The sequence below is a fragment of the Labrus bergylta genome, chromosome 6 (genome assembly GCF_963930695.1).
Source record: "Labrus bergylta chromosome 6, fLabBer1.1, whole genome shotgun sequence".
NCBI classification, from domain to species: domain Eukaryota; kingdom Metazoa; phylum Chordata; class Actinopteri; order Labriformes; family Labridae; genus Labrus; species Labrus bergylta.
In genome coordinates, this window is record NC_089200.1 from 32998090 (window position 1) to 33014126 (window position 16037).

A 16037-nucleotide genomic window follows, 5' to 3' on the forward strand; every position below is an offset into this window, starting at 1 on the left:
TTCATATTTAATTTACAACCATTTATGACTCTGTTTTTGCATATTTACATTTAATCTTTCATATTTAATTTACAACCATTTATGACTCTGTTTTTGCATATTTACATTTAATCTTTCATATTTAATTTACAACCATCTACGACTCTGTTTTTGCACATTTACATTCAATCTTTCATATTTAATCTTCCTATTTAAGCCTAGTAATGCTTAGTAAAATCCTGGTTGTATATATTCACATTCTTATTTTTTATATCTTTTAGTACTTATTTACTTTGTAGTTAATATTATATTGTGTTTAGATTGCTAACATTGTGTTTTTTATTAATATTGTGTGTTGGATAACCTGCTGCTGTAACGCCACAATTTCCCAGTTTGGGATCAATAAAGTAATTCTATTCTATTCTATTCTATTCTATTCCAAACAGACAAAGATAATAAACAGAAATATATGAATCAGTGGAAATTAGAAATCCAAACAATACATAGATTAGAATGCTATAGTTTACTGGACAGGGAATTCAAATTAGCCCAATATTTAAGAGAAATAAAAGAACCTCTTAAAAGACAAACAGTGACTAAATACAGGCTCAGTGATCACACACTGGCTGTAGAAGAGATGGTTAGAGAGATCTCAGAGAGTGTGTGTGCACTGTGGAAAAGGACAGGTGGAAACTGAACTTCATTTCCTCACTAGCTGCCCCAAATATAAAGACATTAGAGACACCTTCTTTCCCAGATTTAATGATCGAATCCTCGGCTTTCTTTCCCTCCCTAAAGAGGAACAGAGGAGAATCACTCTGGGAGAAGAGAGCTCGACTGTAGAGATATCAGCAGAATGTGTGTTTGTATGTCATCGAGTGAGAGAGGGTTCTATGTAAGTTATTTATATTCAAGGTTCTTCAGGTCACAATATAAGACATGTTTACTCATCTGTAAATAATTTCCATTACTCTTTTAGGTAATTGTATTTTTCTTCATTATTTAATTTCATATGTAAATGATTATAATGTGTATTGTATATTTCAGTATGTTCAGTGAATGACTGACTGACTGACTAAGAGAGAGAGAGAGAGAGAGAGAGAGAGAGAGAGAGAGACTCGGAGCTCCCGTTCGTTCAGTATGCTCAGTGAACGACTGACTGACTGAGAGAGAGAGAGAGAGAGATAATCAGGACTCCTGCAGTATACATGCACATACATTTTCGCGACATATTTTCTACTTCCTCAATTTTGGAGACATGAGAGGGTGATGGGTGGGCGGGCTTGAGCGACACAGGGCTCCCGACCGACTCCGTCCTGTTGGTTCAGTCAGTACGTATCACTGACATGAAAGGAAGAGGGAGGGCGAGCTTTGAGCGACTCTTACGGTCTAGAGAGAGAGACACAAGACGGGAGAGAGGAGAGCGCAACTGAAGTTGAGAAATGAACAACTCTTTTCAGTAAGTGATTCAGTTCAGTTCCTTCACACATCACTAGAAGAGACAACATCTCTCCAGCCAGCATACACAGCCAGCTAGTGTGCCTTGGCCTGAAGAAGACGTCAAAAAAGTGGTGAAAACGTTGCCTGTGGCACACACATTTAAAAAAAACAAAAAACAATTTTCTTTTTCTTTAAAAACAACACTTTTATTTCATTTCATTGTAAGTCCTTTTTATCTAAAAAAGTTGATTTAAAAACACATTAATAAATATTTTATTTGTATTTTATATCCACTTAATAAATAACACAACAAAACATTATCAATAAATACGACGTCACACAAATCAAAAAAAAAAAAAAAAAGCCACAAACATGGTGTACTTTGATGAGGGTTAGACGGAGGTCCGTCACGGCAGAAAACACCAACAAGTTCAACCGGGGGTTGGGCCGTGCACCTCCTGTCCCTTCCTTGAGACGGGCTCAGTTCCTCTACACTAACCCAGATACCACATACAAATCCACCGATCACTTTTACACCACTTCCTGACATTGTGGACACTTGTGGGTTGTGCCGTTGGAAAGGCCATGCCCATAAATGGGGGGTTGCATCTTGGTTTCAAGTCCGTACCACCTTCCCATTGTAGTGGAAAAATACTGTGCTTACTTCTGCTGTTCATTTGTGACCGTACATAACCTCAGTCACACTGACTTGCTTTGCAACAGATGTTCGTGCATCAGATGGACAAGAGCATCATGTACACTAGGTGCGCTACAGTGAAAGAACACTAAGTGCTAACTCATAGATAACACTAACACAAGAACTTCTATTGTTCGTATCCTCTTCTGTGTGCTCAGCATCATTACCAAACATGGCCAAAGTTTATCAATGACCCCTGTCTCTGTGCAGAGTACCTGCTGACGACACATATTCACAGCGGCATGAGCCAATTAACTCTTTCTAGTCATGTATAAATACTCTCCAGAAACGGGACTGCCCCGTCATTCTGCTATGCACTCGTGACCTCTGTCACTTCTGTATCTGATTCCTCCTTTTGCAAAAGATCATCTATTATCTGCAATAAAATACACAAAGACAAATGGCTTGACTTGAAATCTTTTATTCATCAAACAGAAAATTCCATGACACCATCAACACATATTCAAATTTCAAACATGCAACCCCCTTGCATCTTGGTTAAAACCCTCTTTCCCTTTTCCCTACATGAATCATACAACCCTTTCCATCACTTGTGTTTCTTACATGTAGCATTGAGTCATTAGTTCAGTTCAGACAGTCACAGCAGAGCTTTAACTTGAACAAAAATTATGTATTTAACACACTTCAATAAACATGAACACAAAACAATGTTTTTAAACACTTCAATTTAAAATAAACAGCTGAAGTTAGAAGCTGGCTTCAAACACAGTTATTGATAAAAACAGTATATTGTAAAATAACACATTTATATAATAATTATAATGTATGATTATTGGATTTTATTTCACTGTTTCAGCCCAACAAATGGTATTTTGTTTTTTCAAAAACAAATATGGCTGAATTATATTTATAGTTTTGCTCTTTCTTCCAACAGGGTCCTCATGTCCAACATGGCATCTTCCACAGCTTTAATCATCTCTGCTGAATTCTTTTCTCTGCCCGTCTCAGCATATTCAAAGCAGGACACTAAAAACTCCATGTGATCGTTTTTAATAGCGTAGTTTATGTCATACAGTCCCAGGTCTTCAGGACTAGAACATGGAACAATGCCATTCCTGAATGCCGTAACCTTTAGATTAAGAAAAAAGCAAGTTATGTTTGTAACATGGAGATCTCTGATACATACTCGAGATAGGGTTAGGGTTAGTTTTTGCCTTACTCCAGCCTCTGCCCTGTGATTCTGCGTGTGGGTCTTTTGTGATTTGAAACAATTACTTATGTTTTTTAACTTTTGTGTTCTGTAATATGTGTTATCCATACAATATTGTCCATTACATTCATGCCACTAGTGTTACATGCCATAGTTTTGTGTGTGTTTTCTCTCTCCTGTGTGTGTGCTCCCCAGGTGTTGCTCCTAAGCCTCAGAGTGCCCAGCCATACCTGTGGCTAATTACTAATCAGGAGAAAACTATATAGAGCAGGAGAGAGGAGCCTGCCAGTTACCAGTGGGTCGTTGGATTGCTGTGTCTTTGACGTCAAGAAATTTAGTCTGATGCGTCTGTGGAAGGATTGTGTTCTGATTAAGGCCTTGTTGTTTATCTCTTGATTGTTAGTTTTGAATTGTATTTAAGATAGATTGGTTTCTCTTTTGTTAGGTGTTTTTTTTGTTTTGTTTGTTTTGTGTTGCACATTTTGCTTTAGTTTGTTAATAAGTCCATTTTAACTTTACTTATATTTAGTTCCTATTTCTTTTCCCTGGGTTTTTAATTTTGTGTTACTCCCCTCATTCCCTAGCCATCTTGGGGAATGTAACAACTAGAGTTGGTAAACTAAAATGGAATTTGAATAACTATCAATGACTGAGTTTGGAGATTAACTGAATGAACTCTCCATTTTTATTCAGGTACATGGATAAATTATATCAGGCCACAGAGAATCGAACACACCTCATGTAAATGAGGTTTAAACTCTTCCTTACCTGACCAACTATCATTTGGAAGTTGAAAGCTTTTTCATAGGAGACATCTGTGAAGATTTGAGGAGTTGAGATTTTTTCATTTTCAGCCTGCATCTGCAGACCGAGGAGATGTCCATCAGCTGCTTGTCCACGGTGGCCCTGAAAGATTGGGGGGAAAAAACTCTGATCACAGGAAGACTTCTAGGAACTGTAGTTCTTGTGATGTTCATGAAATGTTTAGAACTCCACAAAACTTGAAACATTCTGCTGACAGATGAATATTGAACTCACCAGGTGAATGTTCCTTTTATGAACTTCAAGAGCTTTCTCCAACAGATCAAGTTTCTCCAAGTTCTGTTCAACAGAAGAGAAACAATGTTTATCTCTAACTTTATGTTAATCACCCTAACATTAATAATATCAATGTAACTTTAAACATGAATCACTTTGAAATAACTTTATAGACTCTGTGCTAATGAATAAATGTGTTTGATTGCAGTAGTGGGATCAGGTGTGCAGGAGTTGGACTGCAGCTGCAAATCATTTCCAAACATTGAGCTCCTACTCCTCCGCTCTGCCAGATCGTAAACCCAGTTTTCTCTTGAAGTCTTGTTCCAGCCATTCAGAATCTTGTTTACCAACTTTATACAAATTACTCCCACTTCTGCTCCTTTGCCTGCAGCTATTCTCTGCTCAACTCCATTCCACTACTTCATCTACTTGATTCCACCTGTATCAGCACATATCTCTGGACGTGAACTAACCAGCACGCCCCCTGCAAACTCGCCTGCCTTACTCTGCTCCATTCCCACAAAGTGCTGTCATGATTTAGTCAGGTTTTGTTTTATTTAAATCTTCTTGTTGTAGTTTTTCTTATTGTATTCTTCCCTAGTGTTGCTTGTGTCCATTGTGTTTCTTTCAATGTTTCACTTTAATAATCACTTTATCTTGCAATTCTCTGCACATACTGTCTCAATTCCCTGCAGTTTACATCATCATTCATTTTGTACTTGTGTATATACCCCCTTTCCTTATTTATCTAATCTATTCTGTTTAATGTGTATTTTGACCTTACTTGTCTGTGCTGCTATGATGCCTGAATTTCCCCTCTGGGGATCAATGAAGTCCTGTCCTATCCTGGTTTGGTGTTTCCTGATTTATTTTGTGGTTTCTTATCCTAGTGTGGGTTAGGGAAGGCTTAATTCTACATACTAGGTTCAATTCTTGAGTTCTCTGTGTGTTCAGTATTTAGATTGTAGTTCTTGTCTTGTGTTCCTTCCTGCCTCTGTGTTTCCCTCCAGTGTGATTGCCCTCACTGTTTTCACCTGTGTCATTAGTCTCTGTTTCTTCCCTTCTGTGTCAGATCATTGTTAGTAGTTGTCGCGTTTAAAGAAACTCTACTGATCCCCCGTGGGGGAAATTTGTGCATTACAGCAGCTCCAGAAAACAGGGGCTAGGAATATGCTTATAAAAGTTAAAAAACAGATCAAACATATTTACATCATTTAAATAAAATACAGAAATGTAAAATTACACAGTAACTTGTTATTAACAAAACACACACAGTGTGTAGCATGAGGTGGTGATGTTGTTAAACAGTCTGACGGCAGATGGAATGAATGACTTGCGGTAGCGCTCTGTCTTGCAGGGTGGGTGTCTGAGTCTGCTGCTCAGGGCCCCCACAGTGTCATGCAGGGGGTGAGAGGGGTTGTCCATGATGGATGTCAGCTTCACTAACATCCTCCTCTCACCCACCTCCTCTACAAAGTCCAGAGGACAGTCCAAGACAGAACTGGCCCTCCTGACCAATCTGTTCAGTCTCTTCCTGTCTCTCTCTGCTCCCTCCTCCCCAGCAGACCACTGCATAGAAAAGTGCAGACGCCACCACAGTGTCATTAAAAAGTCCGTAGCAGAGTCCTGCACACTCCAAAGGACCTCAGTCGTCTCAGCAGGTGAAGTTGACATTGGACTTTCTTGTACAGGACGTCGGTGTTGTGACCAGTCCAGTTTGTTGTTGAGGTGAACACCGAGGTATTTGTACGTCTCCACCCTCTCGATGTCCAAGCCCTGGATGTTCACCGGTGCAGTCTGGGGTGACTTCCTGCAGAAGTCAATCACCATCTCCTTTGTCTTGCTGGTATTGAGCTGAAGGTGGTTGAGCTCACTCCAGTCGACAAAATCCATGATGACCTGCCTGTACTCCTGTTCGCTCCCCTTAGACACACACCCCACGATGGCTGTGTCATCGGAGAACTTCTGCAGGTGGCAGCTCCCAGAGTTGTAGCAGAAGTCCGAGGTGTACAGGGTGAAGAGAAAAGGGGAGAGAACTGTCCCCTGCGGGGCCCCTGTACTGCAGACCACCATGTCAGACTCAGTCCTGAAGCCTCACGTACTGTGGTCTGTTGGTGAGGTAGTCCGTTGTCCATGCAGCCAGGTGACAGTCCACTCCCGCCCCCTCTAGCTTCCCCCTGAGCAGTGCAGGCTGGATGGTGTTGAAGGCACTGGAGAAGTCAAAGAACATGACCCTCACAGTGCTGCCGGTGTTCTCCAGGTGAGTCCAGGATCTCTGCAGCAGGTAGATGACGGCGTCATCCACCCCGATGTTCGGCTGGTAGGCAAACTGCAGAGGATCCAGATTTGAAGTCACCAGGGGGCGGAGGTTGTTGAGGACGATCCTCTCCATGGTCTTCATCAGGTGAGAGGTGAGGGCCACAGCTCTGACGTGGTTAGGCTCCCTGGGGTGAGATGTCTTTGGGACTGGCACCACGCAGGAAGTCTTCCACAGGGTCGGTACCCTCTCCAGTCTCAGGCTCAGGTTGAAGATGTGCAGAAGAACCTCACAGAGCTGGTCTGCACAGTCCTTCAGGAGTCTGGAGCTGATGCCGTCGGAACCTGTGGCCTTCCTCGCCTTGATCTTCCTCAGCTGGCTTCTCACCTGATCAGCTGTTATGGAGAGGCCGTCGTAGGAGGAGGAGGGGGTGTTGGGGGGTCGTCTGAGAAGGAAAGGGCTGTTGAGGGGGGTAGCAGGGTACTCGGGGTACTCAGATGGAGTGTCTGAGAAACGGGCTGGTCTGCGCTCTGGTGGATGGGGGTGGGGTTGGGAGCAGAATCAAATCTGTTGAAGAACAGATTCAGTTCATTTGCCCACTCCCTGTCTCCTGCTTCAGGGCCCCTTCCACGCCTTCTGCTGTGACCTGATGTTATTCAGGCCCCTCCAGACTTCTCTTGCATTTTTATGTTGTAAATGCTCCTCCATCTTTTCCCGGTAGCTGGCTTTCCCCTCCTTGGTTTTTCTCTTGAGCTCCTTCTGCACCCTCCTCAGCTCCTCTCTGTCTCCAGATCTAAAAACCCTTCTCTTTTCATTGAGCAGGGTTTTCAGCTCAGGGGTAACCCAGGGTTTGTTGTAGGAGAAACACTGTATTATTTTGGTGGGTACAGTGTTCTCAACACAGAAGTTTGTGTAATCTGTGATGCAGTGAGTTAAACCGTCGATGTCCTCCCCATGTGGGCTGCACAGCACCTCCCAGTCAGTGGTGTCAAAGCAGCGCCTCAGTGGCCTCCTTAGACCACTTCTTCACATACCTGGTTGTGGGGGGTTGTTTTTTCACCATAGGTATGTAAATGGGCTGCAGTCTCACCAGGTTGTGGTCTGAGCGGCCCAGGGGGGAGAGGGGTGATGATCTGTATGCATCCTTGGTGTTTACATACAGTAAGTCCAAATTTTTATTGTCCCTGGTATGGCAGTCAACATACTGAGTGAAAGTAGGGAGAGTGGCAGACAGGGAAGTGTGATTAAAGTCTCCTGAGATGAGAAGAGGAGACTGGGGGTGTGATGTCTGTAGCTGAGACACTACACTGTGGATGAGTTCACAGGCTGCAGCAGCGTCTGCCGAGTGGGGGATGTAAACAGTCACCGCGATGACGTGTGATAACTCAGGTAATATGGCCGAATGCTTACAGCCAGCAGCTCCACATCCTTAGTGCAGCACTGTTCTTTAACGGTGATGTGCCCAGAGTTACACCACCTCTCATTCACATACATCACTATTCCCCCGCCTTTCTTCTTACCGCTCTCCCTCACGCTCCAGTCCGCTCTGACGAGGTGAAAGCCGCCCAAAGTTACGAGCGTGTCCGGAGTGAGTTCATTCAGCCATGTCTCCGTGAACTCCGTTTGCATGCCAGTTGTTTCCCAGTCTCTCGTTACCTGTGCTTACCAGTTTTGGATTTGAGTAACTTTCTGTTTGCCTTTTGTTTAATAAATAGTTTCGGTTTAATTCTGCACTTGGGTCCACCGCTTTTGTTTTTCAACTTGACCATGACAATTGTATTGTTTTAAATACTTCATCTGAACCTATACCTGCCTCTGTTGGTTCTTAAAACCAGCACATAATACTTTCAAAATACAATTTTCAGTTTCCTTCTGTCAGACCTGTATTTTGGAGTCATCGACGGCTTTGACGAAGGTGGTGGAAGCACTTGAAGTTGCGTTGATGATTCCTAAACGTCCCTGTCTGTACATTCGCAGAGTAACAGGTTCAAGGGCGAGACCAATCTGTTTGTGCATCCTGATGAGAGAAGACATGTTTTAACAAACAAAACATGTCAAACAGTCTGAGTTCCCTAATTTATGTTTCTCTCTAGTTTGATTAAGATGAAAGCAATCTTGGAACCCATAGGTAATCAGCTATCTGGTAGACGACCCAAACTTCCACCAGATATGTGTCCATTGCGTATCCGCTCCGGTCTGTTACGGCTCCGTGCACCCTTGTCCGTCAACACCCACCGACTGGAGTGCGGAGGCAAAGGAATTCCTGCGCTAATTGTACAGATTCATTAAGATAGAGATAATATGATGTACGTGGTATAAAACTCAATGAAAACCTTACAAACACATATACGAATTTCTGAACCGTCAAAATGTAGTGTTTTATTCTGAAAATGAACCCGATGTTTTATTGATGTCTGACTTTCCATCCCGCTTGTTCTTTTCAATGCTAAATGGATGCGTTGTGCTCCGGCAGGGTTGCGCCAAGCACAATAACTTCAGTCTTGTCTGTGTTAAATAGCAAAAAGATTCTGGTCACCCAGGTCCTAACGTCCTTAAGGCACGTTTCTAGTTTACATAACTGACTGGTGCCATCGGGCTTCATTGATGCAAAAAGCTGAGTATCATCTGCATAACAATGAAAATTTATGTAATGTTTCCTCATAATATTACCCAGAGGAAGCATATATAATGTAAAGAGAATCGGTCCAAGCACTGAACCTTGTGGCACTCCATGGCTAACTTTGGTGTGCATAGAGGACTTACATGCACAAACTGAGATTGCTCTGATGAATAGGATTTATACCAACTTAAAGCAGTCCCGGGGCGCTGGTGGCGCAGTGGTTAGTGCGTGCTCCCCATGTATGGAGGCTGTCATCTCAAGCGGGCGGCCCAGGTTCACATCCCACCTGTGGCCTCCTTCCCGCATGTCATTCCCCACTCTCTCTCCCTGATTTCCAACTCTATCCACTGTCCTATCGATCCATTAAAGGCACAAAAAAAGCCCCCCAAAAAAACAGTCCCTGTAATTCCAAGTAAATGTTCTAGTCTGTGTAATAGTATTTGATGGTCAATAGTGTCAAAACCAGCGGAAGTCCCCTGTCTGAAACTAGAAGGAGATCATTTGTAATTTTAACTAGTGCAGTCTCAGTGCTATGGTGGACTCTAAATCCTGACTGAAACTCCTCAAATAAACTGTTGTCACAGAGAAATTCACATAACTGATTAGCTACCACTTTCTCCAGGATCTTTTTGAGAGAAAAGGAAGGTTGGATATAGGCCTATAGTTAGCTAGAGTTCCTGAATCTTAAGTAGAGGTTTGATTACGGCTACTTTAAATGACTGTGGTACATAGCCTGCCAGTAAAGACATATTGATAATATCTAATATAAAGCTGCTAACTAAGGGAAATACTTCCTTTAACAGCTTGGTTGGGATTGGGTCTAAAAGACAGGTTGACGGTTTGGGCACAGAAATAACTGAATTTAGTAATGAAAGGTCGATTGGAGAAAAACAGTCGAGGTTAATATCAGATCCTGGAACTCTTTCTGCCATATCAGAGTTATTGGAGGTATCTGCACCAGATAAGGGCAGGAAGTTACTCATTTTGTCTCTGATTTCTAGAATGTTGTTGTTAAAATGGCTCATGAAATCATTACTGCTGAGGGCTAAAGGAATGCATGGCTCAATGGAGCTATGACTCTGTCAGCCTGGCTACAGTGCAGTGTAGATCCTTGCTTGTGTTACTTTTACTCTCAGATTTACGTCTCTTTGGACAAAGGTGTTTAATAAATAAAATTCTAACATTGAAAAAGACAGTCAGTCTCTTTGTGCCTTCTTGTGGCACAAAGAAGTGATTCACCTGAAGTATGCCAGCTGTGCCGCCATCTGCACGAAACCATCGGGACTGGTCTTCAGAGACTTAAGAAGGTTTTTACCAAAGTGCTCAAACACTTTGTTCTTCAGATCAAAACCTCTCGCCAACCTGTTGGCATGAGATTTTTCTATATTAGACAAAAACTTATTTAGATGTGTGCTCATTTGTGAGCTTAAACATGGAATTATATTTTAATTGTTCATATTTATCTTACACATACAGTATATAATACAGATGATGAATTTATGAACAAAACAATCATAACCTGCAGTGAAATCTGTAAGAATGTATGCTTTATGTAGCTTATGTTTCACCTAGCATCACAAGCTAACGAAAATGATAACATCAGCTTTTTGTTTGTATTTCTGTCTCTCACGTGTCCATGTGCTTTTTAGCCTTCTCGATCTCCTTCTTGATCTCAGGTGTGATGTTGAACTTGAGTTTTTGGGGATGAGGTAAATCTTTGACAGGAGAAACGACTGTACTTGGCTTTTCTTCTTTCCTACGCAGAAGAGAAAACAACTCAAAATCTAACCTGACATATTTAAAACATTGAAGAAAATGAATGTTTTAAAGGCCGTTTTTTAAGTTTTTGGTTGACTTACATATAATCAACCATGACTTCAAGAATTTCCATGCCAACAATCCCATCAGCCACTGCATGCATGATATGGAGCCCGCTTGTCCCGTTCACTCCGACAATGAGCTGTTCAAAATAAGTAGAACTTATATCAAAATTATTTAAATCACTTAGGATTCAAGATTAACATTATTTATTCCACAAGGTGAGACATTTGTCTTGGGCTCTTCACCCATGCTGCAGCCATGAAAATGAAATCAAAGATTAACATATCAATTAGTACCTCTTAAGATATAAAAGAAACCACTGTAAATTACGTCAATTTACTTAGGGTAACCCAGGAACTGAACAACATTTAACCACACCTTCAATCACTTGACAAGCCTACTTATACCCAGCCTTCCCGCTCCTTCCTGTTTGTCTTAGTTCTTCCAAGACACATTGACAGACTCTGCATCACGCTGAAAAGCTGATTGCATTATTTAAAAAAAACCTTCACAAATAAAAATTCTTGGATCCCGAACTTCAGTTGCACAACGCTGCGTTATTTCACACGCCACAGTACACAGACTTAAGTCCTCAAAGTAGGCAGCCCTGGTTCAAATCCGATACGTGGCTACCTTCCTGCATGTCATTTTCCACTCTTTACTTGCCCCAATTTCAAACTCTTGAAATTGTGTGTGTGTGTGTGTGTGTGTGTGTGTGTGTGTGTGTGTGTGTGTGTGTGGACCTGTGCACCCTTGTCAAACCAGCGGTTGGCGCTGTTCCAGCTACTTCCTTCTCCGTGCAACATCTGCGTCATCCCGTTGCTGCATTGACTGTTGTTGGCCACAGGGGGCGTCGGTCCATCCAGACAGATGGTGCAGATGCTGCTCTGGATGGCGTACAATGACTGTTTGTTGGTTTCATCTACACACATGAGAACAGACAAGTTGTATCTTCAGACGATGCTGTTGTGTTTTCTTGTGTAGCAATCAATGTAGATGTTTGTTAGGTGTTAGGGTTGTTATTTGTCACCTTTGACGAGGTCCTCATAAACTCTCCCCCAGATGTCTCTGCATTGAGAGGTTAGGATGCCAACAGGTTCCTGGTTGGGCTGTACTGCTGAGTTACAGATTCTCTCCATCTGAACACAGAGCTCGTCCTTACTCAGCTTAGACCTGTCATTGTGGTACACGTCTATCGCGAAGAACTGGAACCACACATACAAACTGCATCACAAACTCCTCTAACTGTATCAGTGTGATGATAATCTGGAGCTTGCATTTAAAAGGTTTCATAACAAAAAAAGAGACAGATGTTGCTCACCTGACCATTGTGAACCACGCTCATATGTATGGGGGGGTTGGGTTTTTTCAAGAAGAACAGTAGAGAATCGACCTCCGGATGTGGGATCCTACTGGACCCGAGTACGCCGTCATGTTGGGACATACACAGCGGGGACCCTTGTATAGACACATGAAGTCTACCACTGCAAAAACATTAAATCGAATAATATCCTGTGCTGTTGATCAAAAACAATGAATTCATTAACTCTGATAATGAAAATCACTTAATGGACCTATATGTCACTCTGACACCTAATGATTAAAAGTGCTTCTGCAGTTCAAATTCAAAACATTGGAGGGCGCTGTCTGCCCCTTCTCCCTCCTCTCTAAAGTCGATACTGGAAATGCTGTCTCAGTCTAACTTTCAGTCAACCTAACAACAGGCTGAGAGCTGGAGCTGAGGCGGGTTTTAAACCTCCTGACAAATCGTTACACCGCGCCCACCTGTCAATCAGGTCAGCTACACACCTTATTGTGAATAACTCTTATCCTTCATCAAATCAAAATTGATGAGTCATCAAAACATTCACCCCCCCGTACAGTGTGTGTCGATCGAGACATGAGCTAATCACACCTATTTGGGTTTTTTTTCTTTGATTTTTTTGAATATTTTTCTTAACAATAAAGATGATTTGTGGATGTGTCATCCCTAACAGAAGGCATACTGGGTCCATTCTGAAGTCCTTGTTAAAAATCACATTCAACTTTTTCCCCCAAAAATCCTGTATATGCACACAAGACCACACGGTATGTCTAAAGCTACCGATCTCCTTGCTACACTTAGTACACATGGCTGTCTTCTGAGGGTCCATCCTATTTCTAAGCTGAGGCGATATCTGAAGGCGATGTAGCAGCCTAAATTGTAATTCTTTTGCTCTGTTACATACTGATATGTTATTAGCATGCTCTCTACCTATCCCAGTGGCCTCATCAATTTCCACCCCAAGATCCTGAGCCCATGTTTGCAGAAGTGCATCATTTACTTTACTGGACTTATAAAGGGCCTTGTAGCAACGTCCTGTTACAAACCTACACACAAAGAAATAAGGGTCTCACCTTTGTACCTACAGGTAAATTTTTCAGAAAAGTACCCTGTAAGGTACATAAATGGTCTTTAAAGTGATAATTGTGGGCCATTGTTTCATTTTAAAGGTACAAAGTCATTGCTGACAGCAAAGGGTACATAATTGTACTTCCTAACAAGCTTATGGTACAGAAAAACCCAAAGGTTTCACTCTCATATCATTACTTCAAAAGACCAGCAGGGGCACTGTTCCAGCCTTGGTTCCCCGTAGGTTTCCTGGTCTTTACTCAACAGTAACATTTGATGTAGCCTACATATTGTACACTACAAGCTGCGATTCATTTTCCTGCTTTGTCAAGCTTGTCTACAAATACCTTGTTCAAAAAATAATTGAAGCTGGATTAAAAATGAATGAAGAAGAGGCAAGAAACTTCAGGGGTAAGTAACTGGACCTTTAACTTTTAAAATTATTTTAAAGTCTTTGACAAGGCTAACTCAGGCTATTTTAAATGAATTAAGTTGAACTAAATCCATCAAGCACATTATGGCTTGTTGCTAGAATAGCTATTCTAGACTGATGTTGGCCTTTTAGTCAAATACCTTTTTTGACATGGTACTTCATATTACAAAGGGCGTTTTTACAAAAAGAAAAATAATTATGACTGAGCCGCCGTGGGACTTTTTAAACATGTGCAATACTCTTCCTCCCACAGAGCCGTTATTTTTTGTAAACATACAAGTCAGGCAACTGTTAGCAGAATAGAATATGTCCACAGTTTTCACCGTTAGTCTCTATTTTGTGATTTATTTTACGGATTCATAGATTTTTTTTTTTTTCTAACTGCCCTCTTTCTTCTTTGAGGTCTTTTTTTCCTGACAGTTTTTTTTATGCACTTGCGGAGCCCCTGCGGACTTGCAAGGGGCGACCCTTTTTTTCTTCCTTCACAGCACATCCTGACTCCGCTGTGAAACGTCCTCGTGGTAAGTTGTGTTTTAGTCATTGCTAAGTCGCTTTTAAAACATTATTAACTCAATTAAAGACGTTCAAGCATTTATATTACTTTAGCGGTTAATTTGTTACTTATTTATGCTTTGTAGTCTGATGAGTTATGGACGGTTACCGCCATTTCTGTCAGTTTAAAATTTAATTTTGCCGCCGTCTTTATGTTCGGACATGCTATGTAATGCTGATTTTTGATGAAAGGTCCGTGACTTGTTGACATGTGAGCGGACAAATGCGGTGTGTTTTGACATCGCTTGGGGATTATAGTATCATGGCAGACACTGATAATGGTTTAGCTAGCTAGCTAGAGTTACAGGTAAGGTACACTCGGCAATTCCCAATGGCTGTCGTCTTTGCCCCCTCACTTTTGGCCACAAGCAAGTATGTGTGATGCATTTATTGACCTATATTTGTATTGTAATTTTGTATCTCAGAAAATGAAGTGGACTGTCAAACAGGACTCACATGGTCGGAAACTTGTTTGAGATTCTTCTAAAAGCCAATGAAATACAGTTTACCAATACATGGAGGGTGAGACCATGAGAGCTTCAGTTTCAGCCTGTCATCTGCTGAGTTTGCCTTCCTATCACCTTCCAAGACACTTGTGTCAAACTACTTTACACTGATCCAAGGCAAGTGCATCATTTTGAGGCATTAAAAGTGCTAAACATCAGTTTTCCAAGTTTATTGTTTGCATATAAGTTTATATTGATGCTGCCCGCTGTTCAAAGGGCTACTTCACTGTTGAAACATGAATCTGTATTGAAATTGGGTCATATATGTAGTAGAAATGTGAAATACATTTTGAAATTGGTGCCTTCTTGACCAAGAAAAGGCAGGAAAGCGCTGGCTTTGCGCTCGGGAGTGTTTGCATGAAGCATTTGTGCACTGAGAAGAACGACTGACTGAGAGAGAGACTCAGAGCTCCCGTTCAGTGAACGAATCACTCACTGAACATCAGTCAGTCAATGGTTCGTACACTGAACATTGACTAGTACAATGGTCTCAATTCTCTCGAAGTCGAGGAAGTACGGAACTAAATATTTTAATAACAATTAGGCTGGGTGTCGCAAAAATGTATGTGCCTGTTAAAGCAACTTTCAGTTTGTGAATGACAAATAATTTAACTTAATATAGGCTACATGTCAGCAGAAAATATGCATGGCAACAAATATATCCTATGCCAGAACAGTTATATTTTAAATTATATAAGCAGGGCAAAAAAAAAAATAATTGTTGGCAAATTCTAAATTAATTATTATTATAATATGTAGATTCACCCCCTCTAACCAGAGCAGCCTCTGTTGATGCTAAATGACAATTCTTGCATCATCAGAGGCTCCTTTTCAGACAAGAAATACAGAGCTTTCCCGTCTCAGGGGAAAATGAGGGCGGGATGCACGACCATTCAAAAATACTACCAGGTTTCTAATGATACAAAGCTTAATGCAATTGGGTGAAGTATCCCTTTTAACAACCCATTACATGAAACGCTGATTTAATCTTTTTGCATTACAGTAGTGTGTCAACTTGTGTTGTGACTGTCATTTCATCCTTTCCCATAATGTCCAGATGAGGCCTGATGTCACAAAGTTAAAGAATTTGCTCAACAAATCCCCATTCTTAAGGACACATGATAGAGTGAG

At 41.4% G+C, this 16037-nt stretch overlaps 1 protein-coding gene across 1 annotated transcript in view; it reads right to left on the minus strand.

Moving 5' to 3' along the window:
- Positions 1-2497: 2497 nt before the first annotated feature.
- The window catches only part of LOC110001969 (carnitine O-acetyltransferase-like), a 31847-nt gene continuing 18307 nt past the window's right edge, over positions 2498-16037 (minus strand). The window contains exons 5-14 of the mRNA XM_065956255.1: positions 12345-12507; positions 12054-12228; positions 11767-11945; positions 11062-11162; positions 10833-10958; positions 10442-10564; positions 8464-8599; positions 4326-4388; positions 4056-4193; positions 2498-3206 (exon numbers count right to left, since the gene is read on the minus strand). Coding sequence (XP_065812327.1) covers positions 2985-3206; positions 4056-4193; positions 4326-4388; positions 8464-8599; positions 10442-10564; positions 10833-10958; positions 11062-11162; positions 11767-11945; positions 12054-12228; positions 12345-12507 — 1426 coding nt within the window. The 3' untranslated portion in view covers positions 2498-2984. The remainder of the gene's footprint in view (positions 3207-4055; positions 4194-4325; positions 4389-8463; positions 8600-10441; positions 10565-10832; positions 10959-11061; positions 11163-11766; positions 11946-12053; positions 12229-12344; positions 12508-16037) is intronic.